Raw genomic sequence first — 13,748 nt, 5'->3', positions numbered from 1 at the left:
AAATATACGCAATGTTTCTGTGTCTATCATTTCATTTCATTCTCATTATCTTCAGCATCACCACTATCACTTTCATCTTCATTGTCACATTTTTCTTCATCATTAACCTGTCAACATCATCATACATCACCATCATCATCATCATCATCATCATATTTCACGTTACTCTTATTCGTACCTATGCACTTTACATATGTAAAAAACAATGTATTTACAGTGTTTTATATTTTGTAGTATTTCTCCATTCCGCAAACAATATAATTTTTTGTGTATTATGTAGATAGGTCCCTGGGCTGCCACGTGCTCAAGCTTTTGCTTATAGTGGCAGTCCTTCTTCCGCATAATTTCTCAGATAATTATTTGGAAAATTGGTAATACGATTTATAATTTGTTAATGAAATTAATTTACACATCGATTTTCCTTCTTTGAATCATGTACTTGTAATCTGCTTACTGATATTCCATGTGATATTACGGAAAATAATTTTGATTTATGTATGAAATTGTGTTGGAAGAAAAATAAATCAAACAAACAAACAAACAAACAAACACTAGCGACCCAAACTTATTGATCCAAAGATCGATAAAATTGGCTGCCGGCATGAACGGACAAGAAAAGATTGCGAAGACTTCGCGATCTTATAAACTTCTCAAATCTTTGGCCAGTGTAACCACAGCCTATGAGTGGGAAATGGCAACACCTTGGCTGCCACTCATTGCTAATCAAAATACACACCACTGCACAATATAAAGAAAATACTATATACGCCGAATATTTCGCGAGGTTTTTATTTTCTCGAATTGCGCGAGTCAGGTGCTATTCGCGAAATTAAAGACACGCGAAAATACTGACTCTGATCCCGAAGTGAATGTGACATACACGTGTACTCTTCTCTGTTCAGTACAGGACTTCACAATCACGAATTTTACCACTCACGAAATCGTCAGGAACTCCTGATTCGCGAAAATTTAGACTTGCGAAATATATGGCGTATACAGTAACAAACAAATAGAACAGAATGTAAACAAATATCTCTACAAGATATTACTGCTTTACATGTAGGTGGCAGATCCAGACCAATGAAAACCATTGCACATGGAGCCAGGAGTTAGGGACAGCCCCTACCACTGGCGGGTTTAGATAAGGAAAGACCTAAATCTCAGGGCACCTTTGTTCACAGCAATTACAGTTTGACATAAAGAACAAGATCGCACACAAGAATAAAGAAGTAACAGGAATTGAACAGAGTACAAACAATACATGCCATAAATATGTGTATGTGAAATCCACAGATCATAAACCTTGTTCATTAACTATACTGTAATAAAACATTTTCTGTTTTATTTCTATTCATTTGTCTACTTAGCATTATTATCATTATCATTACTATCTTTTTTTTTTTTTTGTGGGGGGGGGGGGGTGTGGGTGGGTTCCATTTGCCAGATGACAGCTGGCAACAAACATTGTTGCAGCTGGGAAAAGTTACTGATTACTATCAATTTATGGCCAAAATCCTAAATACAGAACAAAATCGCTTTTGTTACCTCCACCCTCCATTCCGCTACACCCTCCACCACCTCCCCCCCCCCTTAAAAAAAAAAAAAAAACACAAAAAACACCATAAGATATGTCCACTTAAGGCTTCAGTAATGTGTTCCAGAATGTATAACAGCCACATCTGATTGTACAGCATAGTAAACTTTGATAACCTTTAATCTAATTATGGCAATCGTATCGAAAATCCTTTCTGATTTTAGAGGGAGGGCGTAAAAATTACAAGGATTGTAGGCTATGCATGGAACATGTTAAACATTTGTGCATGAAATCAAGTCACATCCTTATATCTGCTACAATAAAAGATTAATTATAATCATTACTCTGCTACTCCTGAATTTATCTCAATCAAAAATCTCTAAATTGACAAGAAATCAACAACAATTTCTTTGGTTACTAAGTGCAGATTTCTTTCTTGAAATAGTCTGTCCCTTTGTGCACGAATTGATAAGAAATCTACAATTTCTTGGTCACCTTGTGCAGATTTCTTTTTCATACTTTCATGAAATATTCTGTTCCGTTGTGCATGTTTATGAAGTGATGTTTCTCCTCAGGTCTTTGGCAGATTAAGTTGACAAGGCTGTTCTGAGATGAAAATTGTGCATCACTGATGGTTTGATATAATATCCCTTTCGATATCATTTTTTATTCTTTATTTTTTTAAGGGGGGCAAAAGATAAAACACAAACAATGTAAGAGGAATTATTCAAATATCTTTTTTTTTTTTGTGTGTGTGAGTGTATTTTGCAAACGTTTGGTGCAATCTCAAGTCTCAGTAAACTAACCACCATTGACTGCAAGCAGTAGCCTTTGCTACACCACAAAAGTTATTGAAGAAATTACAGCATGCAGAAAATTTCCATATACTTTGACTTTAATAAGGGCATTCAGAAACTTGATAAAGATTAGTATTTATACATTCTCTACTATAGTAACACTGTGCTATAAATATCTGATGTAAAATTTACAATGCATGAAATCAGCTGTCAGTGTATACATCATGGTTATAAAAACATTGAAGTTGGTTAAAAAAAATCACATTTATGATTACAAGATACATGCAATTAGTAGCAAACACATCAAAATTAGTATGAATGATAAATATGAAAGCAGTAACTTACTACGTAGAGAAGCACAGAAAGATGTCTATATTTCATGCGCCAAACAAACTTCAGATGCTATCTTTACTTCAAAAGGTTATTAGGAGAGTCACTTAGAGGCAATATTGGAGATTAGAGTACAAATTCAAAGAGTATGTATGTTAGAGTTGCACACATGCCCCTTCATTCATTTTGATTGTCTCAAAAAGCTATTGAAAATGGTGTTCCAAGAAGATCCAATACAACTACATTTAATCTTTCTTTCAGAACCCTGATAAACTGGCATGATAGAACTGTGGAGAAAGGGGGCAGGGATGGAGTGGGGAGGGGGTGAGGAAGAGGTGGTTGAGGTGTCCTGAGATAGATGGTTCACCCCAGCTGTCCACAAGACAGAGAAAAATATTCAAACAAAGGACAACAATGCATCCACAAGTGGTTGGATCAGTTTGGTAATAGTTTCTTTGTGTAACAATGTCATTCCCCCCCCCCCCCCCCCCCCGATCTGAACATTGGTGAAGACATGATGATATCATTTTTTACATGCACACTTTTGTTATACTGTTGTGCCAAGACAAGTTCACAGTTGAATGATATGAGGCATGCCTGAGTGCTGCCTTTCCAGTGAGAGATGGGGTGAAGAATATTTCAAAGGGTGAAGACGCTGAAATCTCTCCGGTGGGAATTTGGTAGGTTTGTCTGGTTAAACAGTTTTCAGCATCCGTTTTCAGCATGCAGCGGTCAGAGTGAGGAACATTCTCTCTGTGATTGGCGTTCGTCTCCCCAGGAACTCCTGTGCCCCGCCCCCTTTTGGAACGAGGGGGACGAGGAGGGGGGGGGGGGGGGGGGGAGGGAGGAATGGGCCCTGGTTGAAATAGTGCAGTGGGTCACCCATGCAGCAATGATCCCCAGATTCTCCTGCAATATTCCTAGCCAAAAGGACAGTCGTACGCTCCTGGCGAAGCACAGATTGCGTTCCAGTGTGTTTAATTCTTTGTTTATCGAGGTTTTGTGACATGCAGTCTTTCCATGCCTTTAAAGGTTTCTACAGATAAATGGCGCAATATAAATGCTGCATCATCGTCATCTCCATGCAATATTTTGAGGGAATGAAGAAATCAGCGCAATGGTTGAAAAAAGCTGATGGATTATAGCTTTTTTTTCTTCTTTTTATTGACGAGCTGGAGCAACTGGACAGGCAGGGGAAAAAATATTAACAGACAGATGGATGGATGGACAGAAAAAAACAGAGACAAACAGACAGACAGACAGATCATCATCGCATCTTCCCGTTGCCACTCACCTTCCCTTTGTCTCGAGTGTGATGCACGCTGCAGCGCAAACCGTCAGCGCCGTGGCGACGAGGTCAACAAGGGCGGGACCGGAAGATGGAGAGGACCAGGAGAAAGGGAGACAAGGGGAGAGTGAAGAAAAAGAAGAATTTAAAAAATAGAAATGCATCATCAGGTCATTAAAACAATGCACAGGGGTCATGAGCACTGTGTATGCTTCTACACTGAAGATGATGAGTAGCCTATAAATCTAGGTGGAGGATGCAGCTATTTTCTTGCTATTACGCCAAAAAAAAAGTCTGATGTGGCGAGACTATTGTCTTAGCTATTAAAGCGATATGTCTGATGTGGAGAGACTATGAACAGTGGATGCATGTGAAATATCATCTGCCTTTATCTACTCGTCTTGCTTTTAATAGCCATTGTTTTCATATTATCGAGTAAAGCACAATGAGTGCATATTATATAGGGGGTGGATGCTTCCACTGTTCGCAGTCTCGCCTCATCAGATGTATCGCTTAAGAAAGACAATAGTGTCGCCCCGTCAGACATTTAGCTGAACAGCTCCATAGCTGCATCTTCCGCCTAGATTATAGGCTACGATTATTGGGTAGTTGGATACCATGTCACTCCCTGTAAGACACGAATGAAGATAATATCATATACATGAAGCTGAAGTTCCGGCTGGTAAAAGTCAAACTTTCTACCGTCACATTTCGCCACTTACCTTTCATGCATTCATTTATTTTTTTGGCAATAATTGTCTATTGATTCCTATAATTCCTACTAAAACAAATCATTATTGGACATTCTTTCATAGCTGTCGTCACCGGAAAATGAAACTTTAGGTGTAGGTCACAGACCTTTGACTTAGAGTAGGTAGTTCACCAGAAATCTGGGCAGTGCATCTACTACTGATTCATGTAGCATGCCTGGGCAAAATTATCAAGAAAATCTATAATAGAATTTTTTTTTTCTTCTCCCACACCGCCCCCTTTTAAATCAGGTTTGAGATCTGCTTGTATGCAGTGACAAACAAGAACTACCACCCAGAAACAAAATGGCTGTGGATTCTGGGGTAACAATTCATCGTCTCGAAGCGACGAGGTCAGGTAGAAGTGCTTGTGCGGCCATACCGGATGGGCAAATTGGCTCGCAGGCGGCTGGACAGCAGTACAAGCAGCTTGAGGGGAGACTCTCTGGACACCGGCTGAAGAAGCAGCACAGGCCAATGATGAGACCGATGACGGCCAGGCCACCGATGACGCCTCCAACGATGGCTCCAAGACTGCCAGAGCCATTACCTGTAGGTCAGATATGGGGGAGGGGGGGGGGGGGGGGGATGGGTCAAGTGGAGAAAATACAGTGTGAGGTATTGTCCGTGACATCAAATCTGAAATCTAAACGACATCTCAAGAAGAACCAAGTGTAATGTGTCCCACGTTATTCTAGCACCCGAACTCAAACAAAGTTTTGAACATTTTTAAACTTGCAAAACTATCAAGAAACTGCTATGAAACCTTTCAAGTAATCACAAAGACCAATGCTGAGTAAGGCATGTACCAACATTACCTGTACATAAGTGTATGCTGCATGTAAAGTACAACTGGCATAAATTTTTGCACATAAAAAACAAAACAAAACAAAAAACCCAGAACAAATCCTTGAAGTATCGTTAAGATGATGAAAGACAAATGAGAAAAAGAAAAAGAAAGAATGAAAACAAAAAGGTTGATCCTCCGCTAGTTTCCTTGTCTGACAATTTCCTGCATACCAGTTTTCATTATGTCATTTTGTATGCATAAAACAAATGAAAAGCAGCTACTCAACCTCTACTTACACTGTATGTGCAGTCTAAAGACTGTATTAATAGTATTACGCCATTTTGTATACATTGTAATATATAGTATGTAAAGATTGATAACACAGCACTCACAATGTATTATACGTATTCAAGTGGTCTGTTTTCAACACACACACAGACACACAGATACACACACAATATATATATTCACACTATAATCTTTCCATTCATATACATATGTTATGCAAGTGTAAGAACAAAAATGAAACATTGTAAGCAGCATTCTAAGGTACACTTGTATTCAAAATGCATTTCATTATCTACATGATACACTGGGAAACAATGAGCATAGAATAGACAGTCTGCTGCTGTAAACATAATACACAGTGTTGTACAAGGCAATGAGAAGAAAAAAAAAATATCCTAATGTTATGATGAACATTAGTTTCCTTCAGTTCCATATTATTTTCTCTACTGTTTGAAATGAAGCAAAGATAAAGTCTGATAGTTAAATGCACCATCTGATATAAAAGAACAAAATATCTGATTGCAGCAATACTACATTAAAATAGAAATATTAAACGAGACATGAAACTCGTCACACTGACGAGTTAGGTGATACGCCTGGGGTCATCAGATGTCGGTCATCTGTGATCGACAAAGAAAAGAATGTGATATACAGTGCCGACCGCGGGAAACGTCACGCTTTTCCGAGATCTGGACGAGGCCACTGACGCGTATCCCCGCGGGTACCCGCGGGTATACGCGTTCAGTGGACGAGTCCATCCGCCCGCACGGATAATCCATCCTCGGGAATTTGCGTCTCGATTGACTCGGGTTGGACGAGGGTGGACGAGGGTGGACGAGGGTATTCAAGGGCACATTCCCGTTAAGCTTTATTTTGACCGCTCAATCAAAATACATTTCATGGAGTTCCGACTTTGCCCATTTTCATCAAATTCCGATTTCAGGGGCTTCTTTTCGATTTAATCACACTCTGATGTCCACTGCCTTGATTGTTCGCTACTTTCTAAAGAAGTACACCTGCGGAAGTTGTGCACATGCGTTCATCACTCAAGTATCAATAATTATTAGAACATATCGACATCGGTTACGATCATCTCGCTATTCACGACTTTTAACGACCTGCGCCACCAAAATTTCATTGCTGAAAATTCGGTGGCCCAATCGGGCTACAAAAAAAGTCGGATGTTTGCCTTTACTTTTGAAAATGAACAGCGGTAACAGTCGGCTCCGTAAGACGCAAAAATGAATGTCGCATGTTTACTTTTGATTTTAGAAATGAATCACGGTGACATTTGACTCCGTATGATACTGGAATAAATACCGAATGTTTGCTTTGGCGTTCGGAAGTGAATGATAATATTCAACTCCGTAAGACGATAAAATAAAAGACGGATATTTGCTTTTACTTTCGAAAATAAATAGCAATAACATTCGGCTTCGGAAAATGCTAACATAAATGTCAGATGATTGCTTTTACGTTCGGAAGTAAATAGCAGTAATATTCTGCTCCATACGATGCTAAAATAACTGTTGGATGTTTGCTTTTAGATTTCGAAATGAATAACAGTAACATTCAGGTGCGTTCGGTGGTAAAATTAATGTTCAATGATTGCTTTGATGTTCGGAAATGAATATCAATGACATTCAACTCCGTATATACGTTTATAAAATATACAATGTATATCTGATGTTTTCTTTTACGTTCGGAAGTAAATAGCAATAACATTCAGCTCCCGAAGATGCTAAAGTAAATGTCGAATGATCCCTTTGACGTTCGGAAATAAATAACAAAAATATTCAACTTCTTACGATAATAAAATGAATAACGGATGATTGCCTGTACTTTCGAAAGTAAATAGCAATAGCATTCGGCTCCGGAAGATGACAAAATAGATGTCAGATGATTGCTTTTACGTTCGGAAGTGAATAGCAGTAATATTCTGCTCCATACGATGCTAAAATAACTGTCGGATGTTCGCTTTTAAATTTCGAAATGAATAACAGTAACATTCACCTGCGTTCGATGGTTCGGAAATGAACACAATAATATTCAACTCTGTGTATACGATGATAACATAAATGTCTGATGTTTGCCTTTATGTTCAAGAGTAAATGGCAATAACATTCAGCTCCGGAAGATGCTAAAATAAATGTCGAATGTTTGCTGTGACGTTCGGAAATTAATAACAAAAATATTCAACTCCGTATATACGATTTTGCGGTCGGAAGTGAATAGCAGTAATGTTCTGCTCCATACGATGCTAAAATAACTGTCGGATGTTCGCTTTTAAATTTCGAAATGAATAACAGTATACATTCAGCTGCCTTCGATGGTTCGGAAATGAACACAATAATATTCAACTCCGTGTATATGATAACATAAATGTCTGATGTTTGCTTTTATGTTCAAGAGTAAATAGCAATAACATTCAGCTCCGTAAGATGCTAAAATAAATAACGCATGTTTGTTGTGACGTTCGGAAATGAATAACCAAAATAACTCCGTATATACGATGATAAAATAAATGTCTGATATTCGGTTTTACGTTCGAAATATAACAATAACAATCAGCTCCCTTCGACTTTCGGAAATGAATGATAATAATATTCAACTCCGTACGATGTTTAAATAAATGTCGGATGCTTGCTTATAATTTATATTGCTATGTACTTTCGCAAATAAATAGCAATAACATTCGGCTCCGGAAGATGCCAAAATGATTAATGTCACATGATTGCTTTTACGTTTGGAAGTGAATAGCAGTTACATTCTGTTCCGTACTATGCTAAAATAAATGTCGGATATTTGCTACATGTGTATTACATTTCGAAATGAATAGTAACATTCGGCTGCGTTTGATGGTAAAAAACAAAACAAAAACAAAACAAAACAAAACACACACACACACACACACACACAAAACTGTCTGATGTCTGCCTTGACGTTCAAAATTCGGCCCCGTACGATATGATGAAATAATTGTCAGATGACTCATTTCACTTTCGCAAGTGGACAACAGTGACATTCGGCTCCGTACGATGATAAAATAGATGTCGGATGTTTGCTTTTATATTTGGAAATGACTAACTGTTGAATTCTGCTCCGTATACGACAGAGCTGCCAACCTTTCGAAGCACAAATTAGTACTCAGCAGCTCCAAAATTCGTATTTTCCACCAGAATTCGTATTTTTTTCAATCTCCCTCTTTTTGCTATGAGGCCTACAGGCTCTAAACATAACGTTATGACACATGCCGAAGCATCCAGCTGGTCACCAGCACGATAAAGATTCTAAACTACGCAATGTTCAGCGTTGATTGATTGCTTTCTCGCAATGTGTACAAGTGCTAGTTTGTACCTCCAAAATCTTTCTGGGCTGATTATGGAAGCTTCCATTTTCTAGCAGGGGACGGGGAATGCTTGATCTTCTCAAGAGAGCTTCTGTGTGAGCGGATGCAAAACTCTGTTCTGTGTTTCCAATTATGTACTATCAAAACATAATCATGCGTTGTTTTCAGGCTTTTTTCATTTTATTGGATTTTAAACATCAGTATTTTTCGAAGTATTCCAATTCCTTTTCCCCTGACTGGAATCGGAAAGTCTGCTATAACGATGATCGCAAAATGCCGCGCTGTGTATGGAAGCGCCGATGTGGTGCAAACACGTGGCTTCATTTTCAAGTTTAAATGAATGTGCCATGTGCTCCTGCCTATAAGAGGTTACTGCAAGTTCGATGGATCGAATGCGCCATAGCTGAGCTGAGCTGAATGGCTTGTTTACGGTAAACATGCAATTTACGTTCGATATGAAGAAATCATTACGTCTTTCACGAGGGAAAAACACACAAAACAAACAAACAAACAAACAAAATACACCCACGAACGAATGTTGATAGCCAAAACTTTGAAAAGTAATAAGCAGTTTTGATGCGCGTGAACTGAAATTAATTGTCATTACACGTTGTATTTTGCTGTCTAACCAGGTGATGACTGCATCTCATTGGACCTTCTCGTAGTGAATTTGTCTGGGCATACGAGACCTTTCATGTATTTCTGTGATTGCATTTTTAATTGACTAAATAATCAATCCTTTTGTTATTGTTCAGGGAACATTAGATATTCGATCAAGTACACTATAATCGACTCTTCGATGTTCCCTACTATGCGCCAAAAGAAAGGCTATAGACATAGAATCATGATATCTTTGGAATTATTCCTTTAATTCAACTAATGAGCTGGTTCTTCCATCGATATTTCCAGGATACTTACACGCTGTTTATTCCAATGCGCGCATTCTTTCGTCTGGCACGCACCTGGGTGTGGCACCTGCTTTTGTGGAAATTTCCACAAGGGAGAGGGGTGGGGTGTCAAGTTTCTTCGAGCCGAAGAGACTGCATACGCAATCTCTTCGCTTTTATTTATTGTCATTCGTGTTTTCGCCTTATTCTTTGCTGATATTGAACATTTAGATTTAACTTTACGAAAGTTGCTATAGCACATGGTTCGTTTTGTTGTGAGGTGTACGTAATTTCTTTTTTTTTTTTAATCATTCTTGAGAGGGGAAAGAAGAGTAAGGGGGAAAGAAGACTAGAGGGAAAGGGAAATAAAACAAACGTCACGTACGCCAAGCATTCACAGGAAGCCGTCTTTTTACACCAGTCACCACTATCATCACTATCAGACATCACTCAAGATCATTTTAGCCTTTTCCTAAGATCAACATTAAGAAACACGCATAATCCCTCGAGATAAATACCTAGGAAACTCAATAATAAATACAAAGTATCAACACCTCCCAACAACACAAACATTGAGAAGACAACAAATAGCACATCGAAGCGGCTGGGATCAAACTCCGTCGCTTCGATTGCAGCGAAGCGGAGAAATCGCCGATACGAAAATAACAATGCGAGACACTAAGAGAATTACGTTTAAATACTTCAAAGTATAAAGGGAACAGATAAAGTGATATAAAATGTAAGAAATCGTACTAAACGAGGTGTGAGAAACGACGGAAATAAAACGAAGTTTAGTAGTAAGCTTAGGCCCTAGCAAAAGTTTTGCAGCACCGACAGCTACGCGAAAATAAACACACATATAAAACTCGGTATTGCGACGAGATCCTATGGGATCAAGTCAATAAACGATACAAAACAAAGGAAATTGATTCATTTTGACGGGAAAATAGTTTGTTATAAGTATTCTTTTATTTGAGATCTCCTTTAATAGGCCTAGAAATAATCGAGTTTCCACGATACTCTGGAAAGAAAGTTCGAACGCTTTTCACCTGCACATATACTGCAGAGGGCAGTGCACATCAGTCATCAATACACGAACAGAAACTCACCTCTACAACTTCCTCGCAGAAAATGATGCAATAGCGTTATAAAAAAAAACACACAACACTCTAAAAATCATTTCATACTTGGGAGGCAAGGGACAAGAGGATGAAAAGAAGAGAAAAAGAAGCAGACATTGCACAACGGGACGCTTTCACCCCGCCTCATACGGTACTGTAGTAGCAGCTGACTACAGTGTGTAGACACTCCCCAGCCGGCCGGCCACACATTGGGATACCACGGCGATCCATGTAAACATCCAGGGTCCGTAGGCGACAGGGATTCACGCGCGCGAAGTTCTGTTCGGTGTACACAGTACGCAAGCAGCGATATGCGTGTGCGCACATTTTTCTATTCAGCGCTTTCCACATACGGTGCGTACGCGTTGCATCGATATCCCAGCTGAATACAGATAACATGGCACATGCGACGTGCGTTTGCTATATTTTTACCCATTATTTTTCCCCACTGTGAATTCGTACTTTCTAAGGACGTTTTCATATTGTCGTATTCCCTTCGATTTTTCGTATACGAATTTTTCGGAACGGTTGGCAGCTCTGGTACAATGCTAACATAAATAACAGATTATTGCTTTCACATTTGAAAATGATTAATGGTATATAGGCTCAGTATGATGCTTAAATAAATAGAGGATGTTTGCTTCACATTCGGAAATCAATAAGGGTAACATTCAGTTCCATAAGATGCTAAAATGAATGTCGGTTGTTTGCTTTTATACAGTGTATTTGAAAATGATTAACGGTAATATTCGGCTCCGTAAGGTTCTAATATACTATAGTAAATGTTGGATGATTGCTTTTACAATCAGAAATGAATAGCGGTAACTTTCGGCTCTTTACAATGCTAAAACAAAAAATCTGGAAATGCTCCCACTTTCTCATCCCAAAAGTAAGCTATGACCACCTAATAGCATAGGCATCAACTTTTATAATTATCTATAAGCCTATTTGCTAAATCTTAGAATTCAGAATAATGGTGATAAGATGATCTACTTCTGTATTCATTTATTTTAGACATGGGTACCTGTCACGTCAGTAATGCTTAATAATTGTTTTTAGTAGGACCGATTTAGTTTTTCCTATGTTTTTCTTGATTTTTTTGGCCACCAAAAAAAAAAAAAAATAGAAATCAATGATTTTGATGGTCAAAAATAAAAATTAGTTTGGAGCCCTGCGATATCATTGGGCTCATCATTACTTAATCTTTCCCATGATACGCTAATAGTTATATCATCAATCTGCCGACGTCATCCGACAATTCATGATTCAAACCTTTTTTTTTTTCATCGTCCGTAACCCAACTTTGAACACAGACAGGGTATTCTTTCTCATTCTAGAGTAATGAAGGAGCGCACTTTCGGCTGTGATCTAAGTCCTATTATCATCATGAGTTCATGTCGCCGTTTAGTGATCTAAACTTCAGCTTTGCTGAACTGTTCAATGTCTTGAGCAGGAAGCGAAAACAATGGCTGGACTAAGGAACCTTCGTTTTTAAAAGGGGGAAATAGAAACAAAAAACAACACTGAAACCGAACAAGCCGGCCGAGCATTGTTTAGGTTAACCACGCGTGGTGATAATCGCGCCCATTGATCACTCTGTTCAGCTGGCTTAACCCTATTCTAACTGGGAGGAGTTTTTACTGGGGGTGACCCCCCCCCCCCCCCCCCCTTCAGATCTCGGCCACCGATCGCGCGATCGCTGCGAAATTTTTCCTGAAGATAGAGCTGGATGTCAACTACAAGATTACATGGTCATACAATAGAAAAATATTGCCTTTCTATTTTTAATAAATTGATTATGCAAAGTTGTGCATGAAATCATATTTTCACCTATAACTCCATAAAAAAGACTGAAGTATTGCTAAATTTTTGTGTCAAAATTCCTCAAGACATATAAGCCAATTTTCATTTAAAAATAAAGCACAGTCAAAACCAATTTCTTTTGTTTTTTATTGTTTTGTTAATTTCTTATGTATTTTATTGATTGTTCGACCTTGTGTTTTCTGTTGTTTTTCAAAATTTGTTGCAGGCACTTTTTCAGGCTTATCTACACTATATAGAATTGATTAATTTCAATGGTTCAAAGATGAAATACTATAATTTATATCAATTTAACCCCAAAAACACAATTTACATTCAATTTGCACACGATATCGTGAATTTGAGCTGTTTTCCGGTTGACATGCATTTGCATAACATTACGTAACTTCAGAACGGTGTACTCAGACGTCGCAAATTTGGTCTCAAAATATGCGGAAGACTTCAATGAAAAAAGTTGTGAAACGACGCGGCAAAATCTTTGCGCGTTGCAGAATCGTGACGCGAAACGTGGGGGGGGGGGGTGTCAATTTGACCCATTTGACCCCCCCCCCCAGTTAGAATAGGGTTAAGAGTATGCATATTGACCAAAGATAGTCAGAGGGATGCTAATTTACTCTTACAAGCTATCGCTACTATTTAAGTTGAAAACTGGAACTTTCTGAAAGGTTAAAGATGATCGTAAAATCAGTTCTGGCTACAGGATTTTATAATAATTATAATAGCATACAACATGTACCAAGTTTTCATCGTTTACCTGTCTTATCACTCCAAAGCAGTTCAGCTTAACTGTTGGC

At 38.4% G+C, this 13,748-nt stretch overlaps 1 protein-coding gene across 1 annotated transcript in view; it reads right to left on the bottom strand.

Annotated features, from left to right (window-relative positions):
- Nucleotides 1–3,951: 3,951 nt before the first annotated feature.
- The window catches only part of LOC140229909 (uncharacterized), a 76,934-nt gene continuing 67,137 nt past the window's right edge, over nucleotides 3,952–13,748 (bottom strand). Inside the window, exons 3-4 of the mRNA XM_072310108.1 lie at nucleotides 5,081–5,248; nucleotides 3,952–3,983 (exon numbers count right to left, since the gene is read on the bottom strand). Of these exons, the coding sequence (XP_072166209.1) occupies nucleotides 3,952–3,983; nucleotides 5,081–5,248 (200 nt within the window). The remainder of the gene's footprint in view (nucleotides 3,984–5,080; nucleotides 5,249–13,748) is intronic.

Source organism: Diadema setosum, chromosome 6 (genome assembly GCF_964275005.1).
Source record: "Diadema setosum chromosome 6, eeDiaSeto1, whole genome shotgun sequence".
In the NCBI taxonomy this organism is placed as follows: domain Eukaryota; kingdom Metazoa; phylum Echinodermata; class Echinoidea; order Diadematoida; family Diadematidae; genus Diadema; species Diadema setosum.
Note: the sequence above shows the minus strand (reverse complement) of the source record. Positions and strands in the feature narration are given on the sequence as shown.